Genomic DNA, 19,551 nt, shown 5'->3' with positions numbered 1-19,551 from the left:
GCCCTGCCTGCCCTGTCCCTGGCCTTGCCTTCCAGCGGTGATACAGCCTCCTTCCCCGGGCTGCGTGTCGGAGAGAGGTGGCAGTGAGCATGCTGCAGGAAGCCAGCCTGCAGCCCAAGCCCGGAGCAGCTTCGCGGTGAGGTCAGTTGCTTAAAGCCAGAGTTGTCCCTTCCTCGTCCCAGCGTGGAGAAGCATCTCCGAGAGCGAATTTCTCTGCGCTCAGTGAGTGTGGAAGTCCTGGTCTGCAGGCTGTAAGAGGGGGGGGGGGCTGCCATGGAAGAGAATGTGTTTAGTGTGCAGCAGATACAGCCCAACGTCATCTCGGTGAGGCTCTTCAAGCGCAAGGTGGGCGGCCTCGGCTTCCTGGTGAAGGAGCGTGTCAGCAAGCCGCCCGTCATCATCTCAGACCTGATCCGGGGAGGCGCTGCAGAGCAGAGTGGCCTCATCCAGGCTGGGGACATCATTTTAGCTGTCAATGGCAGGCCCCTGGTGGACATGAGCTATGAGGCCGCGCTGGAGATACTGAGAAGCATCGCCTCCGAGACTTACGTGGTCCTCATTCTGCGGGGCCCCGAGGGCTTCACCACTCACCTGGAGACCACTTTCACAGGGGACGGGACCCCCAAAACCATCCGTGTCACCAGACCCCTCTGCCCAACTCCAAAGGCGGTTGACTTGTCCAACCCAAGCCCACAGGGCAAAGAGCAGCCGCTGCCAGCGGCCGACCGCACCATGGGCTCGCTGTGGGCGAGAGAGATCAGGAGGGAGGTGGAGCCCATGGTCCACATCAATGGTGTTGTGACTGGCAGCAAAGGGCAGGACACTGGGAAGGGGAAGGAGGGTGCCACTGGTCACCCTTGCCTCAACGGTGGCGTGGAAGACAATGAACTGCTCAAAGAAATTGAGCCTGTCCTGGATCTCCTGAAGAGCAGCAGTAAGGACAGCGATGGAGATGCACCCTCCAAGGTAGAGACAAGAGATATAGAAGTCCAGGTGGACTGGTAGGTCCCTAAATACATTTTAGTTTTTTTTTTTTTAACCTTTGGTGAAATGTGCTGGGCTTGGCTACCCAACGTGTCTGGTTTAGCTGTTGGTGAGCAGCTCTGCAGAAATAGCTGCTGTCTGCCCTGGTGGGATGGAGCTGGAGAGGAGGGGATGGATGCAAAGAAGAGGGGGAGGCAGGTGATGAGGGCACAAGGAAAGTAATGAAAACTTGGGAGTAGATGGTGGAAGGAAGGGAGGAAGGTGGAAGTGTGGGAAATTGGGGAGACAAAGTAATGTCTTGTGGAAGGCTGAGCTATGCAATGAGGTGGGTCACAGGCTGGGTTTGTTTCTCTCCCATGCTCTTGTTCTCATTTATCTGAAATTTAAACCAAATCCTGTACCTGCCTGCCAGATGAGACTCATGGTGTTGTCTGTCCTTGCTCAGCTGCTTTGAATCTCTCCCCTTGAATCTGCTATCGATAAATGCCAGAGAGGGAGAAGAGAGGACAGGGCAGCAGAGGATGGAGAAAGGGGTTTTGAAACATTTTGGGGTTTTGCATTTCCAGTCTGACCTGGGGAGAGGAGAGGGGAGCCCCAATTCAGCTCCAGCTGAAGCCAAGGGGACTGTTGTGCAAGGGTAATGGGACCTGCCTTAGGTGCCCCTGTTTTCTACATGTAGGGAGAAAGGGGGAAAATGTTTCCTGTCTGGAGCTCAGGCATGGCCATCCCATTTTGAAAGGCATCAGTGGAGCTGCCTATGTGTCCCCTCTGCTCTTTCTAGACCAAGCTAATCATTTCAGTATGTGTATGCATGTATAACAAAGGTGGGGACATATGGATGCTTGTCCCATGGCCTCTTGAGGGGGTGAAGTCCCATTGTGTGGGTGGAAGCAGGGAAGGGAGTCTGTACAAGGGCTTGTGGTGACAGGATAAGGAGCAATGAGGAGGGTGGATTGAGACTGGAGATTAGGAAGAAATTCTTTCCAGTGAGGGTGGGGAGACACTGGAACAGGTTGCCCAGGGAGGTGTTTAAGGCCAGGTTGAATGAGGCTTTGATCCACCTGGTGTAGTGGGAGGTGTCCCTGTCCATGGCAAGGGGGTTGGAACTCAGTGGTCTTTGAGGTCCCTTCCAACCCAAACAATTCTGTGAATCTATGGGTCCCCTGCTAGCTGCTCCTGCCAAGGGCTATGTGCATTTCTCACCATGTAGACCATCACTCTGACACCAAAACAGCTCCCTCCAGCCCTTCCTGCTTTCCAAAAGTGTTGTTGGTTGCTGTTTATTTATTTGTTTTTTGTGGTCCCAGCTCACTCATCTCCTGGCTATTTATTAACAGTGATGGGTTGCCTTTTCCTAGTACCTCTCCCCAAGTCCCAGATCACATTTTAGCAGCATCAAGTGCTGCAGCTCCCTCAGTTATCAAACCCTGTAAAAGCTGGGGGGGCTTTTCTGGGGTGAGGTTTGCTGAAGCCTTGATTCAGTGACAGAGAGATCTGTAATTCCAGCTCCCTTTGATGTCTTAAGAAGGGGGGGGGGGGGGGGGGTAAGAGAAAATAGAAAATGTAGTCCTGTTAATTATCAGAAACAAAAGAGGGAAGGTAGAGGTGTGAGAGTGTTGCCCCTGAGGTGGGTTCAGAGCCCAGGCTGAGCCCCTAACTGTTCCCAGCACAAACCCACACCCACACCTCTGTGTTTTCTCTCTCCTGTTTATTTTGTTTTCATGTTGCTGTTTCTGCTCTCCCCAATTATGGATCTTTTCCGTGGAGGACACGGCTACACAAAGCCCATGAGGGTGGTCACACTGAGTTAGAGATAAAATAACCTGCTCAGCTTGGTGCTTGCAGCAAGTGACAGAGGTCTGGGGGGAGAGTGGTGGGACAGGGCTCTGGCTTGGGGACATCCCTCCTCAATCCTGCTCCCAGCTCTCATCACATTTGGCTGCTTTTAGAAAACCAAGGGTTTCAGACAACCCTTGAGCCCAGCACTGTCCCAGGAAGGTTGAGGGCTACCTGCCCAGGCTGTATGTCTAGCACCAACTCATCCCTTGGTTGAAGCATCCAAAGAACTGAGACCTTGAAAAGGTCTGGCAAAATATGATTTAAAATCCCCTTTGTCCCTCTGTTTGCACCAAGGCTGCTGCTGTGGTGGAGCTGGGGGGTTCACAATCTGGGGAACCTGAGAGGACACAACCCCAAGCAGTGATACAAAGCACAGCCACATCATTCAAATCCTGTCCCCTACTGTCCCCAGCCTACCAGCCACAGGGTCTCCAAGGAAATTCTTCTCCACGTGGGGGAAGGGATGAAAAATGGGGGTTTTTTTGTGCCTTTTTTCCTTTGAGAGTGCCTTCTACTCAGAGAAATTAAACTGAAACACTTTAAATTCACTTAAACTGAAGGACCTCAAAGCAGCAAGAACATTAGCAAACATCACCAGAACTCCACTCACTTTTGTGTTCAATCCCCTTAAAACAAATTAATCTGTGATCTCTGTGTCTCGGGACTGAAAATCCACTTTTCAGTCAAAATTAATCTTCAACCCACTGATGAAAAGCTGCAGCTTCTCTCTAGCTGTTGGACTCTGTCTAGACAAGGAGACCTGAGAAGAGGGGAAGGAGATAAACTGCAGAGAGAGCTTGTGGAGAGCTGCTGGGCAGGGTAAAGGGCACTTCTCAGCTGCCTCTCCTCCCGCTCCTGTGATGGGCTGGAGATGATTCATTTCCTTGGCTTAGTCTCAGACAGAGCCAGGGCATTGCAAAGGTCTTCTACAGTGAAGGTTTTCTTGGTCCATCGGAGAAGTGCAGTAAGGTCAGGGAGTGGAGAGCTGGGGAGGCTGTTGGTTGATGCCAAAAAATGAAGCAGGGGTTATCAAGTGGTTGCAGGTCTCATGCTGTAGGCTGTGGCTTCTCCAGGCTGGAGGGAAGCAAGCAGAGCTGGTGTTACCTGAAACAGGAACAGAGCTCTATCTGAACACCCCAAGGAAGCAACACCTCACTCAGGTTGAGCTCAACACCTACAGCCTGGACCACTTGACCAGCTGGAGATGTTTGGTTTGGGATCAATCCTGTTCTTTCTCCATCTTTGCCTGGTGCTGACCTTCCCAGCCTGCAGAGCTTTGTCAAAGCCAGGCCAGCTCAGAGAGCTGTGAGAGCTTTCCTAGGACTGAAAGGGATGGTAGGAGTTTGAGGTTATTCTCCATCAGCCAAACGTTTCTTGTTCAAGGTGAGCTTTGCCAAAGGTGATTGCAGTTGCCCCTGATGCTTTGGGCTTCCAGCCCACGTCTCTAATGTTACTTCTGAGGAAAACTGGAAGCTGTAAAGTTTGCATTGGGGAAAAAACTTCCATCCCCTTCAGCCATGGTCTGCAATCCCTGGGGAAATTGTCTCTGCAGTGCCCTGGCTTTGACTCCCTTCTGATTTCCAGTTGTACAGTGCTCTGTGTCCATGGTGCATGCCCTTGTGGTGGGCTGTGACCACTCAAAGAGCTGTGATGTCCAGGTGGAGGCCAGTGACAAGTGGAGTTCCTCAGGGGTCTGTTCTGGGTCCAGTGCTATTTAACATCTTTGTCAGTGACACAGACAGTGGCATTGAGTGCATCCTCAGCAGATTTGCTGATGACATCAAGCTGTGTGGTGTGCTTGAGGGTAGGGATAGTCTCCAGAAGGATCTTGACAGGCTTGAGAAGTGTGCCAGTGCAAACTGCATGAGGTTCAATGAGTCACAGGGTAAGGTCCTGCATCTGGGTCCAGCCAACCCCAGGCACAAATCCAGGTTGGGTGCAGAGTGGGTTAAGAGCAGCCCTGAAGAAAAAGCCTTAGGGGTCTTGATTGAGGAGAAATTCCCCAGCAGTGCTCTCATGCAGTGTGCTGGACTGCATCTGGAGGAGTGTGGCCAGCAGGGCAGAGAGGGGATTCTGCCCCTTGATTCTGCTGAGACCCCACCTCGAATATTGCCTCCAGTTCTGGTGTCCCCAGCATAAGGACAGGGAACTGTTGGAGTGGGTCCAGGGGAGGCCACAAAGAGGATCCAGGGGCTGGAGCAATGTCTGCTCCTTGGCTCAAGCCATCTGTGGTGAAGTCAATCACAAAACAGAGCATGGAAGTGGGGCACTAGGTATGATGAGAGCTGGCATTTCTGCCACGAGGCTCACTGTGGGCTAGGAAACAGAAATAGAGTTCGATTCACTCACTGCCAGATAACCTGGGTCTGTTTTTCCCTCTGAGCTCTAGGGAGATTGTCATGTCCTATCTCCCAGCCGTCTCCCTCCCTTCTCCGAGGTGCCACTACATATTTTCCTTCTCAGGTCTATTCCATAACATGAGCAGCGTGATGGAAACATGGCAGTGTCAGTCCAAACAGCAGCACCAGCAGCCCTGAGAAGGAGAAGGGTGATGAGAGCAGGAATTCTGTTTAGGAAGGGTTTCAAGGTTTCAGGCTCCATCCTGCCTTGGAACAAACCCCATCATTTTGCAGCTCTTGAAGAGAAAACATTCTCTTCCTCCCACCTCCTTTGCCACCACCAAAATCTCTTTGTGTTGCTCAAAGCATTTCATTTGCATTTCTGCTGTCCTCATTATTCTCTGCTTGGACACCAAACTTCAAAAAAAACCTCTGAACTGAGGAGTTCCCTGAACCCATCCTCCTATTGCCAGCAGGCAAGTGGTGAAGTAGGAAGCTCTGGCAGGGAGTAGCCCTCCTCTTCTCCCTCCTCCCTCCTCTTCTCCCTCCTCCCTCCTCTTCTCCCTCCTCCCTCCTCTTCTCCCTCCTCCCTCCTCTTCTCCCTCCTCCCTCCTCTTCTCCCTCCTCCCTCCTCTTCTCCCTCCTCCCTCCTCTTCTCCCTCCTCCCTCCTCTTCTCCCTCCTCCCTCCTCTTCTCCCTCCTCCCTCCTCTTCTCCCTCCTCCCTCCTCTTCTCCCTCCTCCCTCCTCTTCTCCCTCCTCCCTCCTCTTCTCCCTCAGCCGATTCTTCTTCCTCTGACTGCATCAGGCTAACCCAGATAGACATTTTGTTCCTACAAACAGCATATGCCACCCAAATATTAGCCCCCACCCCCTCTCCATGGAACCCTCCTGGACTGGTCTCCAAAGCCCCTTCATCCACTCAGTCACCAGTGCTGGTGCTGCTTCTTGCATGCTGTGAGGTGGCTCCGTGTCCGTGGTCCCAGCAGACAAGCCCACGACCCACACACGAGCCTGTGCCCTCCTGGCAGTCCTGAACCACATCTGGCTTCCAGAGAAGGTGTGGTGGGTTGAAAAATTCCCCCTTCCCTCCCCCCTAATATTAAATTTGCCAGACCAGCTCAGTTGGAAGCAGATGAGGCTGTATTTACAAGCAAAACCACAATCCCCAAAGGAAATCAAGGAGTATGTACAAAATAAACAATATTCACAATATTTACAGGTATTTACCATTTGCAAACAGCACAAGAACCCCCCCTGGCCCAAAACTAGGGGAGCTGCAATTGCTTCTCCTTCCTTACCCTTCTGTACACAAAAAGGGACAAGGGAGAAGAGCAGAGAAGTTGTTTTGTTAATAGCAATCACAACAAAGCAGTGCAGCCAAGGCCAAGCAAGTTAATCTCTCCCAGAGCCAGGCAGTGAAAAGAGAGGAAGATTGTTTTGCACAACTAGTTCTAGAGTCCCTTATCTCTTCCAATGGGATTGTTTAGAACTGTCATTATTTTCCTTTTTACACCCAATAGTGATTTATTTACCTTTTACCACTTTCTGTTCAAGGTCTGTAAAAACATTTTAAAGGCACAGCCTAAAACGACCACAGAAGGTGCTGAGGCTGGGATCCTCCAGGTGGTCTTTAAACTTGGCTGGGAAGGGGTGAGTGTGGTGGTTCCAGGTTGCTGGGGATGCTGTCTGAAGCTTGAGTGGGACATTAGGATCACTTGGATCTGTTGCCAGGTGTTCATCTGCCAATGCCTATGGAAAAGCAGTTTCAGACCTCATGTTTCACAGGCATCTCTCCAAAGCTGCTCCATGCAGCTTGCTTGGTTCATTATCCCCTAGTCCCAGCACTGGGCACAGCCTTCTGACCTTCTGAGGGTGCAAAACCTTCCTCAAGCCATGCTGCATGCTTGTTGGTGAGGCTTTGGTCCTTCAATGCTGTTCAAGTTCCTCTGTCTCATTTAGGAAGTGACTTCTTGCTCTGCTAACTCTGCAGTTGCCTGCTCCAGGCATGCTGGCCTTGCTGCCTCTCCAGAGAGCTCTTCCCACCTTTTGGTAGGATGGATTGGACTGCATCAAAACAGGCATGGCCAGCAGATCCAGGGAGGTGATTCTGCTCCTCTGCTGTGAGGGGCAGCAGAGACACCACCTGGAGTGCTGCATCCTTGGAGTCCCCAGCACAAGAGGGACATGGACGAGAAGAGGACCACAGCAATGATCAGAGGGCTGGAACACCTCTGCTGGGAGGACAGGCTGAGAGAGCTAAGGCTGAGCTGGAGAAGAGAAGGCTCCAGGGAGACCTTAGAGCAGCCTTCCAGTACTTTAAAGGGGGCTACAGCAGAGCTGGGGAGGGACTTTTGACAAGGGCTTGTAGTGACAGGATAAGGGGCAGTGGATTGAAGCTAGTGGAAGGCAGATTGAGACTGGAGATTAGGAAGAAATTCTTTGCAGTGAGGGTGGAGAGACACTGGAACAGGTTGCCCAGAGAGGTTGTGGATACTCCCTCCCAGCAGGTGTTCATGGCCAGGCTGGATGAGGCCTTGAGCAACCTGGGCTAGTGGAAGATGTCCCTGCCCATGGCTGGGGATTGGAACTGGATGATCTTTAAAGGCCCTTCCAACTCAAGCCATTCTATATAGCCATGAAAAGTGAACACCAGCACACTTCTTGGTCCACCCAAATTGGCCCCTGGGGACTGCAGCAGCAGCCTGTGGTAGCTCTCATCTCTCTTTCTCAATCAGAGAGATTCTTCTGCCAGGCAGATCCAAAGCAGCAAAGTGACAAACTTTCTCTTTGCTCATATTTATTTTTTTTCTTTCATCTTTCTTTTTTGGAAAAGCTTTGGAGAAATTTCTCAAAGGGCTGTCTCAGCACCTTCCCTTCTGCTTCATCACCCCAAGCACTGCCACATCATCAGATTAGTCAAAAGAAAACAGTGGTGCCTCTCATTTCTCCAAGCAGCCAGATGCTCTTCCCGAGGTGAGGCAGAATCTGAAGCTCTGCCTTTGCACCAGTGGGGGGAGGGCAGGATTCCTCTTTCTTTTTTTAAGTGACAAATTTGGCTTGCAGAATAAAACATGAGGTCCCTTCCCAAAATCCTGCTCTGGATCCAAGAGCTAATGGTCTTTAACAAATGTGGCAGCAGGACCAGGTCAGAGAGGGTCTCTGGATCATGGATATGGCTTTGGAGAGTTCAGCCAAACAAGTGCCTCTGAAGACAGATCCCAGTATTGTCCCCAGTGCCTCAAAGACACAAAATGGTGATTTTAAAAAATCCTTTTCAATGTCCTAAAGTGCCCAGGTTGGGTCTGAGAGTGAGTCAGGAGGACTTCTTCATAGGAATTCATAGAATGGTTTATGTTCGGAGGGACCTTGGAGATCATCTAGTTCCAAGCCCCTTGCCATGGGCAGGGACACATTCCAGGCTGTTCAAGGCTTCATCTAACCAGCCTTGAACACCTCCAGGGTACCCACAACCTCCCAGGGCAACATGTTCCAGTGTCTCACCAAAGGCATTTCCAAACGCATCTTGCTGTGGGCTGATGTTCCAGCTCCCTCTCCTTGGCATACCTGCAGAAGGGGCTGCTCCCATAGCAGCTACTGGAGGTGCCCCAACTTGATTGCCTCAAGACACTCCTTAAGGGAACTGCATCCTCCCCATCACTCACTGGGAATCCCTGGGAGCAGCCCTTGGGTGTGGGTAATGGGAGCATTATCTGGATGCTGAGCTCGGGCACGGTGATTTGGCTATCCTGCCAGACTCCTTGAGTGTGTGAGTGGCATCCTCCTGTGAACCTGGCAGGTCACCCCCAAGTCTCTGCTGAGGGCTGGGGGAAGCCAAGTCAAGAGAGGAAAATCACTGGCCCCAAAGACCCTGTTCCTGCCTGAGCTCACAAACAAGGAGCTTCCAAGAACTGGGCAGGAAATGTTTGTGAAATGAAGGGACTGATTTTTGTTATTTCCTTTTCATCCCCTCCCCATATGGGGTGAGGCTGTGGTTGCTCTGAATGGGCTTTTCTCTCCCTGTTTCTCTCCAAAAGACAGAGCTGGATACTTCTGGGCAGCCTCATCTGGGAGAGGTCTGCACTGGCTCAGTGCAGGACAGGTACCCACAGCCCTGCCAGGGGGCACCTCCTCACCTGCCACCCAGAGATCATAGAATCATAGAATCAGTCAGGGTTGGAAGGGACCACAAGGATCATCCAGTTCCAACCCCCTGCCATGGGCAGGGACACCTCACACTAGATCAGGCTGGCCAGAGCCTCATCCAGCCTGGCTGCAAACACCTCCAGGGATGGGGCCTCAATCACCTCCCTGGACAACCCATTCCAGGCTCTCACCACTCTCATGGGGAAGAGCTTCTTCCTTACGTCCAGCCTGAATCTCCTCACTTCCAGCTTTCTTCCATTCCCCTCAGTCCTATCACTACCTGATAGCCTAAAAAGTCCCTCCCCAGCTTTCTTATAGGACTCCTTCAGATCCTGCAAGGCCACAAGAAGGTCACCTTGGAGCCTTCTCTTCTCCACACTGAACAGCCCCAACTCTTTCAGTCTGTCCTCATAGCAGAGCAGCTCCAGCCCTCTGCTCATCCTGGTCACCCTTCTCTGGACACCTTCCAGCATGTCCAGATCCCTCTTGGAACAGGGACACCAGAAGTGGATGCAGTACTCCAGGTGGGGTCTCAGCAGAGCTGAGCAGAGGGGGAGAATCACCTCCCTTGCCCTGCTGGCCACACTTCTCTTGATGCAGCCCAGGCTCTGCTTGGCTCTCTGGGCTGCAAGTGCACATTGACAGCTCCTGTTGAGCTTCTCATCCCCCAGCACCCCCAAGTCCCTCTCCTCAGGGCTGCTCTCCAGCCACTCCCTGCCCAGCCTGCATTTGTGCTTGGGATTGCCTCGACCCAGATGCAGGACCTTGTACTTGGTCTTGTTGAAGCTCCTGAGGTTGTCCTGGGCTCACCTCTCCAGCCTGTCCAGGTCCCTCTGGATGGATCCCTTCCCTCCAGCCTGTCTGCTGCACCACACAGCTTGGTGCCATCAGCAAACTTGCTGAGGGTGCACTCAATGCCACTGCCCATGGCACTGACAAAGATGTTGAACAAGCCTGGTCCCAGGACTGAGCCCTGAGGGACTCCACTTGTCCCTGGCCTGCACTGGGACATGGAGCCATTGACAGCCACTCTTTGGGTGTGACCATCAAGCCAGTTCTTTATCCATCTTGTGGTCCACCCATCCAAGCCATGTGTCACCAGTTTGGAGACCAGGCTGTGGTGTGGGACAGTGTGGAAGGCTTTGCTCAGCTCCAGGTCAATGCCATCAGTTGCTCTCCCTCATCTATTAAGGTTGTGACCTGTTCTTAGAAGGCCACCAGGTTTGTCAGGCAGGATTTGCCCTTGGGAACCCCATGCTGACTGTACCCAATCACCTCTTGACTATTCTTCTGTCTCAGTAGTGCCTGCAGGAGAATCTGCTCCATGATCTTAGCAGGCACAGAGGTGAGACTGCCTGGCCTGCAGTTCCCTGGTTCTTCCTTCTTCCCCTTTCTGAAAATGGGAGTAATGTTTGCCCTTTTCCAGTCTGTGAGATAAAGCCCTGAGACTGCTCTAAAGGCTCTGTGGCAGCTGTGCTTGATGGACTCATGGCTGTGTGATGTTGCCCTCACCCAAAGGGAAATACACAGAGGGATGTGGAGCATTGCATGGCAGCATAGAGGTACAGAAGCAATGAATGGAGGATCCCAGTGTTGCTCCCAGTGCCTTACAGACACAAAATGGTGATTTGAAAAATCCTGCTCGATGTTGAAAGTGCCCAGGTTGGGGCTGAGAGTGAGTCAGGAGGAGCTGTTTGTAGAATTCATACAATGGTTTAGGTTGGAAGGGATGGTGAAGGTCACCCAGTTCCAACCCGCCTGCCATGGGCAGGGACACCTCCCACCAGCCCAGGCTGCTCAAGGCCTCATCCAACCTGGCTTTGAACACCTCCAGGGAGGAGGTGTCCACAACCTCCCTGGGCAACCTGTGCCAGTGTCTCACCACCCTCACTGGAAAGAATTTCTTCCTGATCTCCACTCTAAATCTGCCCTCTTCAAGCTTCAATCCATTGTCCCTCATCTCATCGCTCCAACCCCTTGTCAAAAGTCCCTCTCCAGGTTTCCTGTAGCCCCCTTCAGGTACTGGAAGGCTGCTTGAAGGTCTCCCTGGAGCCTTCTCTTCTCCAGGCTGAACAGCCACATCTCAGGCTGTGCCCATAGGGGAGGTTGTCCATCCCTCTGATCATCTTTTTGACCTCCTCTGGACCTGTTCCAGCAGTTCCATGTCCTGCTTGTGCTGGGGACACCAGAACTGAACACCGTGCTCCAGATGGGATCTCACAAGAGTTGATGGATTCCTCTCCGAGGTTCCCTCACGCCACCAGATGCCTGCTTAGTTGGGCTTGCAAACACCTTCCTGGCAACATCAGGTGGTGCCAGGTGCCTGAAGAGTATGCTCAGTGGCATTTCCTTTGTGCCTGTGGATGTCTGGCATCTGAGCTCTGCCTGCCCAAGCCTCTTCTGTCTGTGTGCAGACACAGTCTGCACCCCTGGAGCACCACTGTGGTCCCCTAGAAGGCAGAGTCACTTTGCTACATCCCAGACACCATTAAGCCAAAGGATTACTTCCATTTCCTTGTGCATTTACTCCTTGTGCTTTGATTTGAGGCCAGATGATGAGCCCCAACACCTTGGGGCTCATCACCTACAAGAGGTGGCTTGTGTGGGCTCATCACTCCATGTACTCAGTGGCTCTGTCTTGACTTGCCTCCACTCTCTCTGGGGCTCAGGGAAAGATGGCAAGGATGTGCAGCCTTGGGAACTGAGTGTTCTCCAGGAGGCTTAAATAGCTGGCCATGACTTAGAGCAAGGAGCCAGATCTGCTGAATTTTCATCTTGCTAATCCTCTGCCTTGTTGCTGGGAATTCTCTAGCTGGAGGTTGGCTGAGACCTTGCACTTCCCCTCTGGATGGGCTGATGGAGGGCAGAGTGGGTGCTGTATGGTTCATGGTTGTCCCCAGCTCCAGGATCTGTGTGGCTCCTGCAGTGCCACCACCATGTAGGAGACATCTGGGACCTATTGTCTTTGGCTGTGGCTGTGCAGGGGATGGGGATTCTGCTTTATCTGTTTGAAACCCTTTGCAGGAGCCAAGTCACAGAAGTTTTCTTTTCCTGGGGTGGGTGCCACATAGAAAACCCCCTGAAAATTGCTCCTCTGGCACCTACCTGCACCTCCTTGCTTGCACCAAACCAGCCACTTTCATCCTAAATGTTTGGAATCTGTTCAGGAGCTTAGTGTAATCTTTTGGCAGCTGAGCATCACTCTGGAAAGGCAGAAAAGTCATGGAAAACTGAGAGCACAGGGAGATTATCTCTGAGGCAAATACTTTCCTTGAGCTGTGCCTACAGATATGAGCTGGGAGGCAAGGAGGGTTGTGAGACCAAGCTTAGCTGTATGTTCCTGTCTTCCCATGATGGTGTCAGGAGCAACATGTTGGTGTGAATTATGTCCTGAGTCCAAGTGTTCTGCTTTGGTCAGTGCCCAAAGCCTGCTGATGCATTTCAGGATCTGAAGGGGACCTACAGGATGGTTGGGGAGGAGCTGTTTAGTGATAGGAGGAGGGACAATGGTTTGAAATTGGGGAAATTTAGGTTGGACATCAGGAGGAAGTTCTGCACATTGGGGGTGGTGAGACACTGGAACAGGCTGCCCAGGTGAGACCCCATCCCTGGAGACATTAAAGATCAGCCTTGATGTGTCCCTGGGCAGCCTGCTCTAGTTGGAGGTGTCCCTGCTGACTGCAGAGGGGATTGGACAAGGTGGCTTTTGAAGGTCTTTCCAACTCAGTGCAATCTGTGAATCTGTAATGGGAAGGTTCATTCTTGGCCTTAGTGGGCACCTGAAAGACTTTCAGGAACTGAGAGCAGGAGCGGAACGATCGCCACAGCATTCCCCTGGACGGTCTGTTGAGCAAGGGGCTGTGCTGCTTTGGGGCTCCTGTGCAGCCCAGACCACAGAGCTCCATCACACTGGGGGTGGCTGGTTCCTTTGGTATGGATGGTACAGCCTGCTTGCTCTGAAGATCACATCTCCAAACCCCATTTGTTTTCCTCCTTGGTGAGGGCTCAGGTGGCAGCGGCTCTCCATCACCTGCTTGGATGGCATTTCGCAGCCTCTCCCCAGCAGCCTGCGGTACCTTTCCCCGGGCAAAAAACATGCTGTAGGAGTGTGTGTACCATGAGTTGCACCAGTCTTACTGGGAGGCACTGGGGACATTCTCAATTCTCCAGCCTGACCATCGTTTCCCAGCTCCATGGAAGCAATCCATCAGTTTGCTTGAGTCGAATCACTTACGCTCACTGGCATTTGCAGCAGCTGTAAAGGTCAGGAAGAGCAGAGCAAGCTGTCTCTCCCCCCTGGGAGCCACCTATTTTTTCTTGAGTTGATTTCCCTCTCCTCCACTCACAAACACCAAGCTGCTCTGCAAACCTGGCTGCTTTTGCTGGGAGGTTTTGCAGCTGGGAGTGTGTGTGCATGCAGATCTACTTTCCTCACCTCCTCGCTTGCTCTCACGGGGCTCCAGCTGGGGTTTTGGTGGGGTGAGCCCACCAGAGCTGGTGTTGGGGCAGGGGTTTCCTGTTGTTTGTAGGCACTGTGCTCAGCCAGGCAGTGAAGTTTGCATTGTGTTTGGGTTGGCCTGGCTGCAGTGATTCATCATCTTGGCCAAGGCAGAGCGTTTCCTTCCCCCCTCATACGGCGATGGGCAAGTTGCTGCTCCTGCAGGAAGCAGCTGGAGCGGAGCTTGGAGTTTTTGCTCTAGGATTTGGCCCTGTGGTCCCAACTCCAGTCCTCCTGGCCTCATGGTCCTAGCCCTCCTAACCCAGCCCCCTACTCACCCAATTTTTAACCCTTCAGTTTCAAGGAAGGGGAAAACAAGCCCCAGAAAGCCTTACCGGCTCCGATGGAAAACGACCGCATCCTTGGTGACCTGTGGGGGAAGAGCAACATGCCCGTGGTCCTGAACAACCCCTACTCTGAGGCAGAGCAGGTAAGAGCCCATGGCTCATGCTACTTTGGGTGCAAATGTTGGGTTTGGGGGGTACGTGACCCATCCCAGTGAGTTTTCACACCGCAGGGAACCTGTGAGGACCATACGTGCTGTCTGAAGAGCTTTGATCCCACGGGCTGGAGTTGATGGGGTATAGATCATGGGGTTTGGGCAGGGTATAGGCCACTGGAGAACGATGCTCTTCATCCAAGGAGCCCGAGTGGGATGGGAACACAGCCAGGGAGTAGGACTCTGAAGCCTCCCTCAGGACTGCCATCCCTTTTCATGGGTTGAAGCTGAATCACGTCGTTAGAGTCGTTTTGATTCATCTGATGGTAATTCAATAGAGCACTTCAGATGCTCTGCTGTGCGCTGCCTTTTCATCTCCTCATGCTCCACAGACATAAATTCTCAGGCTTCCTCGCCAAAAATGGATTAACTCCACGTTTGTAGCAAAGCCAGAGACGTAAGGCAGACCCTGCCAGGCCAGAGAGATCACCCTGGGGGAGAACATGACGTGTGTGAGCACAGCCAAGCCTGCTCAGGCAGATATGTCTCCCTGATGGGATTACCCAGCAGCAGGGCAGGACATGGGGTGGCTAGCCTGGGGACCATTTTGTCTCCTTGCACCACTCTGTCTCTCAGGGTGACAGAGTGAGGGCTGTTTTCCAAGCAAGGGCAGAAATCAGGGTTTGCTCAGCTCAGGAACCAGTAGATACCTCTGGCTGATGTCTCTTCCCAGCTCCAAGGAGCTGCAAAGCACCACTCCTTGCTGAGGTGCCATGTGCAGGGTGGTGCCACTGGTGGTGTGGTTGACACCCAGATGTTGAACCTGGCCTTGATCCAGAGTGCTGTCCAGCAGCACCTCCCAGGCCATGGCTTTGCCAGGCGTTGCTTTCCCACCTCACAGGCATTTTGCAAGATACAAAACCAGGAGCAGGGGGTGAGGTCACATGAGGTGACGTGGCCCTTTCATGCCCATGGACATGGTCCTGGCTTGGCTGCAGTGGTTTAACTCTGCCCCATGCCAAGAGCACTGCACTGAACTGCTGAGCAGAATGATGTTCATGTGCACTTTTGCAGCACTCACTGTGTCAGAGGCTCATGGGACACACAAAACCTGCTGTGTGGGTACTGATGCACACCTTAGGTGGCTGAGATACTCCTGACCATGCCAGACTTGCTGCATGTTTTAAACCAACCTGGTTGGGTGCTCTTAGATGCAGTTAGGAGTGATTTCCATCCCTCCCCTCGACTGGCTGCAGCTCAGCATTGCTTCCAGCTCTGCCAGCAGCACAGACAGCCTTATGGCGGGTATCATCCTGCATCAGCACATACAAAGATGGAGGCATCCAAGAGCTGCAACACACTTTGTCCAGCTGCTGGAGAGATGTCCTTGGGCAGCTTTATGTCCCACTGCATGGTTAATGCACTGTGGCAGGTATCATGAGCTCACCTTGCCCAAGGACAGGTCACTGCTCTGGTCTCTTTGCCCCAGCTCTGGACAGAGACTCTCCTGACTCCTTTGCTAAGCTCCTCACATCTATGTCTGGGTTACTCTAAGCACTTTATAACCTTCTGTGTTCAGAGCTTAATTTCTCTCTGTGTTAGGGCTGCCAAAATCCTCAGTCTTAAGCTGCTGTTAAACTCTTTATTATATTTTTTCACTAGAAGTGCAGCTTTCTTTTTATCCTTCTTATCCCCAAGCCAATGTTTCCTGCTCAGTTGGGTTTCTCCCCCATCCTCCCTGCAGCTGTGCACCCCAGGTTGGATGTGGTCAAGGCATCTGAGCTCCTTGAAGGTTGCTGTTAGCATGGGGGCAAGTCAAGGCAAGGGTCAGCTTTTGATCTGCCATGGGCCAGCAATGTGCCCTCATGGCTAAGAAGGCAAACACTCTCCTAGGGTGCAGGTCGAGGGAGGATCTTCTACACTTCTAATTTGTTATAGTGAGGACACTTCTGGAGTCCTGGGTCCAGTTCTGGGCTCCCCAGTTCAAGAGAAACAGGGAACTACTGGGGAGAGTCCAGTGGAGGCTACAAAGATACTGAAGGGCCTGGAACACCTCTGTGAGGAGGAAAGGCTGAGAGCTCTGGCACTGGAGAAGAGCAGCCCTGGAGGGGATCTGATCAATGCTCAGCAAGAGATAAAGGGTGGGGGACAAGAGGGTGAGGCCAGACTCTTGTCAGTGTTGCCCAGCAATGGGACAAGGGGCAATGGGCACAAACTGGAAGCCAGAAGGTTCCACCAGAACAGGAGGAGAAAATTGTTTGGTGTGAAGGTGCTGGAGGCCTGGAGCAGACTCCCCAGAGTGGTTGTGGAATCTCCTTCTCTGCAGAGCTTCCAACCCCCCCTGGCCATTGTGCTCCTGGGCAAGCTGCTGTGGGTTCCCCTGCTTTAGCAGGGGGTTGGACTGGATGATCTCCAGAGGTCCCTTCCATCCCCCACCATGCTGGGATTCTCTGATGTTTTTTTAAGGGAGGATTTGGTGGATTCACTTGGCCAGGTGGGGAATGTTCACAGAGGCTCACAACAAGGTGCTAAAAACTTTGCTGGGAATTGATCCCTGCTGTTCTTTATTTTGCATGCAGGATGTTTTTTTTCTTGTTCTCCAGCACCTCAGCTCCCCTGGCCCTAAACTTGGCTGTGACTGCACCACCCAGGTCCTGCACCAAGTCGTACATCAGTCCACACAGACTGATTTGTTAAGAGCTCCAGGGTAGGGAGGGTGTCCATGTAGCTCTAGCAGGGGCAGGGAAGTCAGAGCAGCTTTACACTTGTAAGGATGATTTGCAGCTTTATAAAAGTGAAAAACACAGTTTCAGCCAGCAGGGCTAAAGCAGGCTGGAAGGCAATGTCAGCTTAGCAGTAGACCTCTGACCTGGACTAATACTGCAGACCTTGTCCTTCCCTAGTCACAGGATCACAGCATCACAGAATTGTTTTGGTTGGAAGAAACCTTTAAGGTCATTAATTTCAACTGTTAGCACCATTCCTTCCCAAACCTGCTCCATCCCTAGCCCCTGTCCCTCTGCACTACATCTCCACATCCTTTCAATCCTTCCAGAGGCAGGGACTGCACCGCTGCCCTGGGCAGCCTGTTGCAGGCCTTTACAACCCTTTTGGGGAAGAAATTGTTCCTCATGTCCAACCTTAAACTCCCTTGAGGCAACTTGAGGATGTTTCCTCTTGTCCTATTGCTTGTTCCCTGGGAGAAGAGACCAACCCACACCTGGCTCCAGCCTCCTTTCAGGGAGTTGAGGAGAGCCAGGTCTCTCCTCAGCCTCCTTTTCATCCCTCACTGACCTGCTCCTCACAAGACCTGTTCTCCAGACCCTTCACCAGCTTCGTTGCCCTTTTGATGCCTTTCAGATGCCATCATGGCAGAGACTCCTGAAGCTCCTTCAGGAGTCCCTGCTATAATGCTATCTGAAGAAGGCTGAGAACCTGTAGAGCCCAGTTGGATCTGCAGAAAGGGAGATGCTCCTTGGCTCCAAGGGGCTGGGTGTTTCTCCCCTGGGTCTGTAGGAGCTGCAGACAGCTCCCAAGCTGCTAAGTGCCAGCACTTTCCCTGCTAAAAGATGTTTGCATAATGCATGTGAGCCCTAACTGCTGCCTTAGTCTCTCCATTTGTTCCACTCTTGAGTCATTAATATCACAGCTGCCTAATTAAAACATGAAAGGATCTCACGCAACTTCCCTGACAGAATCAGGGGTAATATTTGGCTTCAGCTTTGCCATGCAGGGGAGGCACACACACAGAGCTCTTTCCCTGTCTCTTCTGGGTGTTGCTGTCTCCACAGCTGCTCTGAGATGTGGTTGCCAGATTTGGCACCTCAGTTTCTTGTAGGTGGTGGCACCTCAGCTGCTCTAGCCTGGCTGGCATCCCAGGGATTCATCCTGCTTCTGCACTGTGCTCCTCTTTCAGCAAGGAATCTGACTTTTCCAATTCCTGTAGGGAAAACACAAAAAGGAAAGGGCTCTGAAGATGCTGAGGGGCCTGGAGTACCTTTGTGAGGAGGAAAGGCTGAGAGACCTGGGAGTGTCTAGACTGGAGAAGAGCAGCCTGAGAGGGGATCAGCAAGAGATAAAGTGTCAAAAGGCTGGGGCCAGACTCTTGTCAGCAGTACCCAGGGATGGGACAAGGGGCAGCAGGCACAAACTGGATCCCAAGAGGTTCCATCTGAAGAGGAGGAGAAACTTGTTTGTTGTGAGGGTGCTGGAGGCCTGGAGCAGGCTACCCAGAGAGGCTGTGGTGTCTCCTTCTCTGGAGAGATTCCAACCCCACCTGGCCATTGCAATCCTATGCAAGCTGCTGAGGGTGCCCCTGGTTGGACTGGATGATCTCCAGAGGTCCCTTCCAACCCCTACCATGCTGGAGTTGTCTTCAATGGATCAGCTTTCAGAGCAGTTTAGGGTAGAACACCTGTAGGTAGATGTTAGGCAGATGATGTCCATCAGCTTGGACAATGAGCTTGCTTGCTCCAAGGCTGGGGTCGTTGCTGCATCTAGAGTCATAACACACTCCTGGTCCACACCTGCTCTAGCAAGATGGTGTTTGGCAGCACACCTCCTAAGCTGCACTGAAGCCCCATCAGCAAATCAGAACTAACTCAGAACAAAGAAGTGGTGCTGGCTACAAGCAACACTTTCTGCTTGGTTACTTCTGAGTTCTGTCTGACAGGTGAGGATTGGCTTTGTTTGCACTTCCTAGCAGCAGTTTTCAGCTCTGCTTTACCAATCTCATGGAGCTGTCCTGAGCAATCACACTCAGAAAGGAGGTGACAGATTATCCTCCTTAGTGCTAAGGGTGACCAAGGTTGGTTCAGAGCACAAAGGGTGCTGGTGGTGGCTCAGGAATGGTTTCATTTTCCGGAAAGAAGAAAACTAGCAGGGGAAAAAAAAAAAAAAGAAGCCCAGGAACTGCCATCCTTTAGGTCAGATTCTCCAACCCTGAAAAAGATGAACTTAAAAATAGTGCTTTTCCAGACTATTTTTACAAGGTTCTTTTTATCTGTTGCTGGGTTTGAGCTCTAGACAAAGTCTTCCATCTGTTTTCTGAAGCATGGAAAGGCAAAGCTGAGATCCGTGGTGTGGTCATCTGGCTTCAGGGGCTAGGACTTCAAAATACTTTTTTGGCAAGACTTGTGACATGAGAGATGTCACAGAGACCTGTGACAGCCCAGCCTGAGGCATGCAAAGAGTGGCTTTTGGAAGCTGTGAGGACCAAATATGGCCCTACCAAGGGCTCAGGTTGTCAAGTCCTCCCTTCCATCCTCTGTCCTTTGCTCCCAGATATGCTCTCAGTGCATGGTGATAC

At 52.1% G+C, this 19,551-nt stretch overlaps 1 protein-coding gene across 2 annotated transcripts in view; it reads left to right on the top strand.

Moving 5' to 3' along the window:
* The first annotated feature begins 273 nt into the window (after positions 1-273).
* The window catches only part of NOS1 (nitric oxide synthase 1), a 53,807-nt gene continuing 34,529 nt past the window's right edge, over positions 274-19,551 (top strand). The window contains exons 1-3 of one of the 2 annotated variants that reach the window (XM_054392805.1): positions 274-743; positions 810-1,001; positions 14,102-14,234. In XM_054392805.1, coding sequence (XP_054248780.1) covers positions 274-743; positions 810-1,001; positions 14,102-14,234 — 795 coding nt within the window. Of the gene's footprint in view, positions 1,002-7,543; positions 7,549-14,101; positions 14,235-19,551 lie in introns of both variants that reach the window. The other variant, XM_054392804.1, reaches the window with a different exon arrangement.

Source organism: Indicator indicator, chromosome 26, assembly GCF_027791375.1.
Source record: "Indicator indicator isolate 239-I01 chromosome 26, UM_Iind_1.1, whole genome shotgun sequence".
Lineage (NCBI taxonomy): Eukaryota > Metazoa > Chordata > Aves > Piciformes > Indicatoridae > Indicator > Indicator indicator.
Note: the sequence above shows the minus strand (reverse complement) of the source record. Positions and strands in the feature narration are given on the sequence as shown.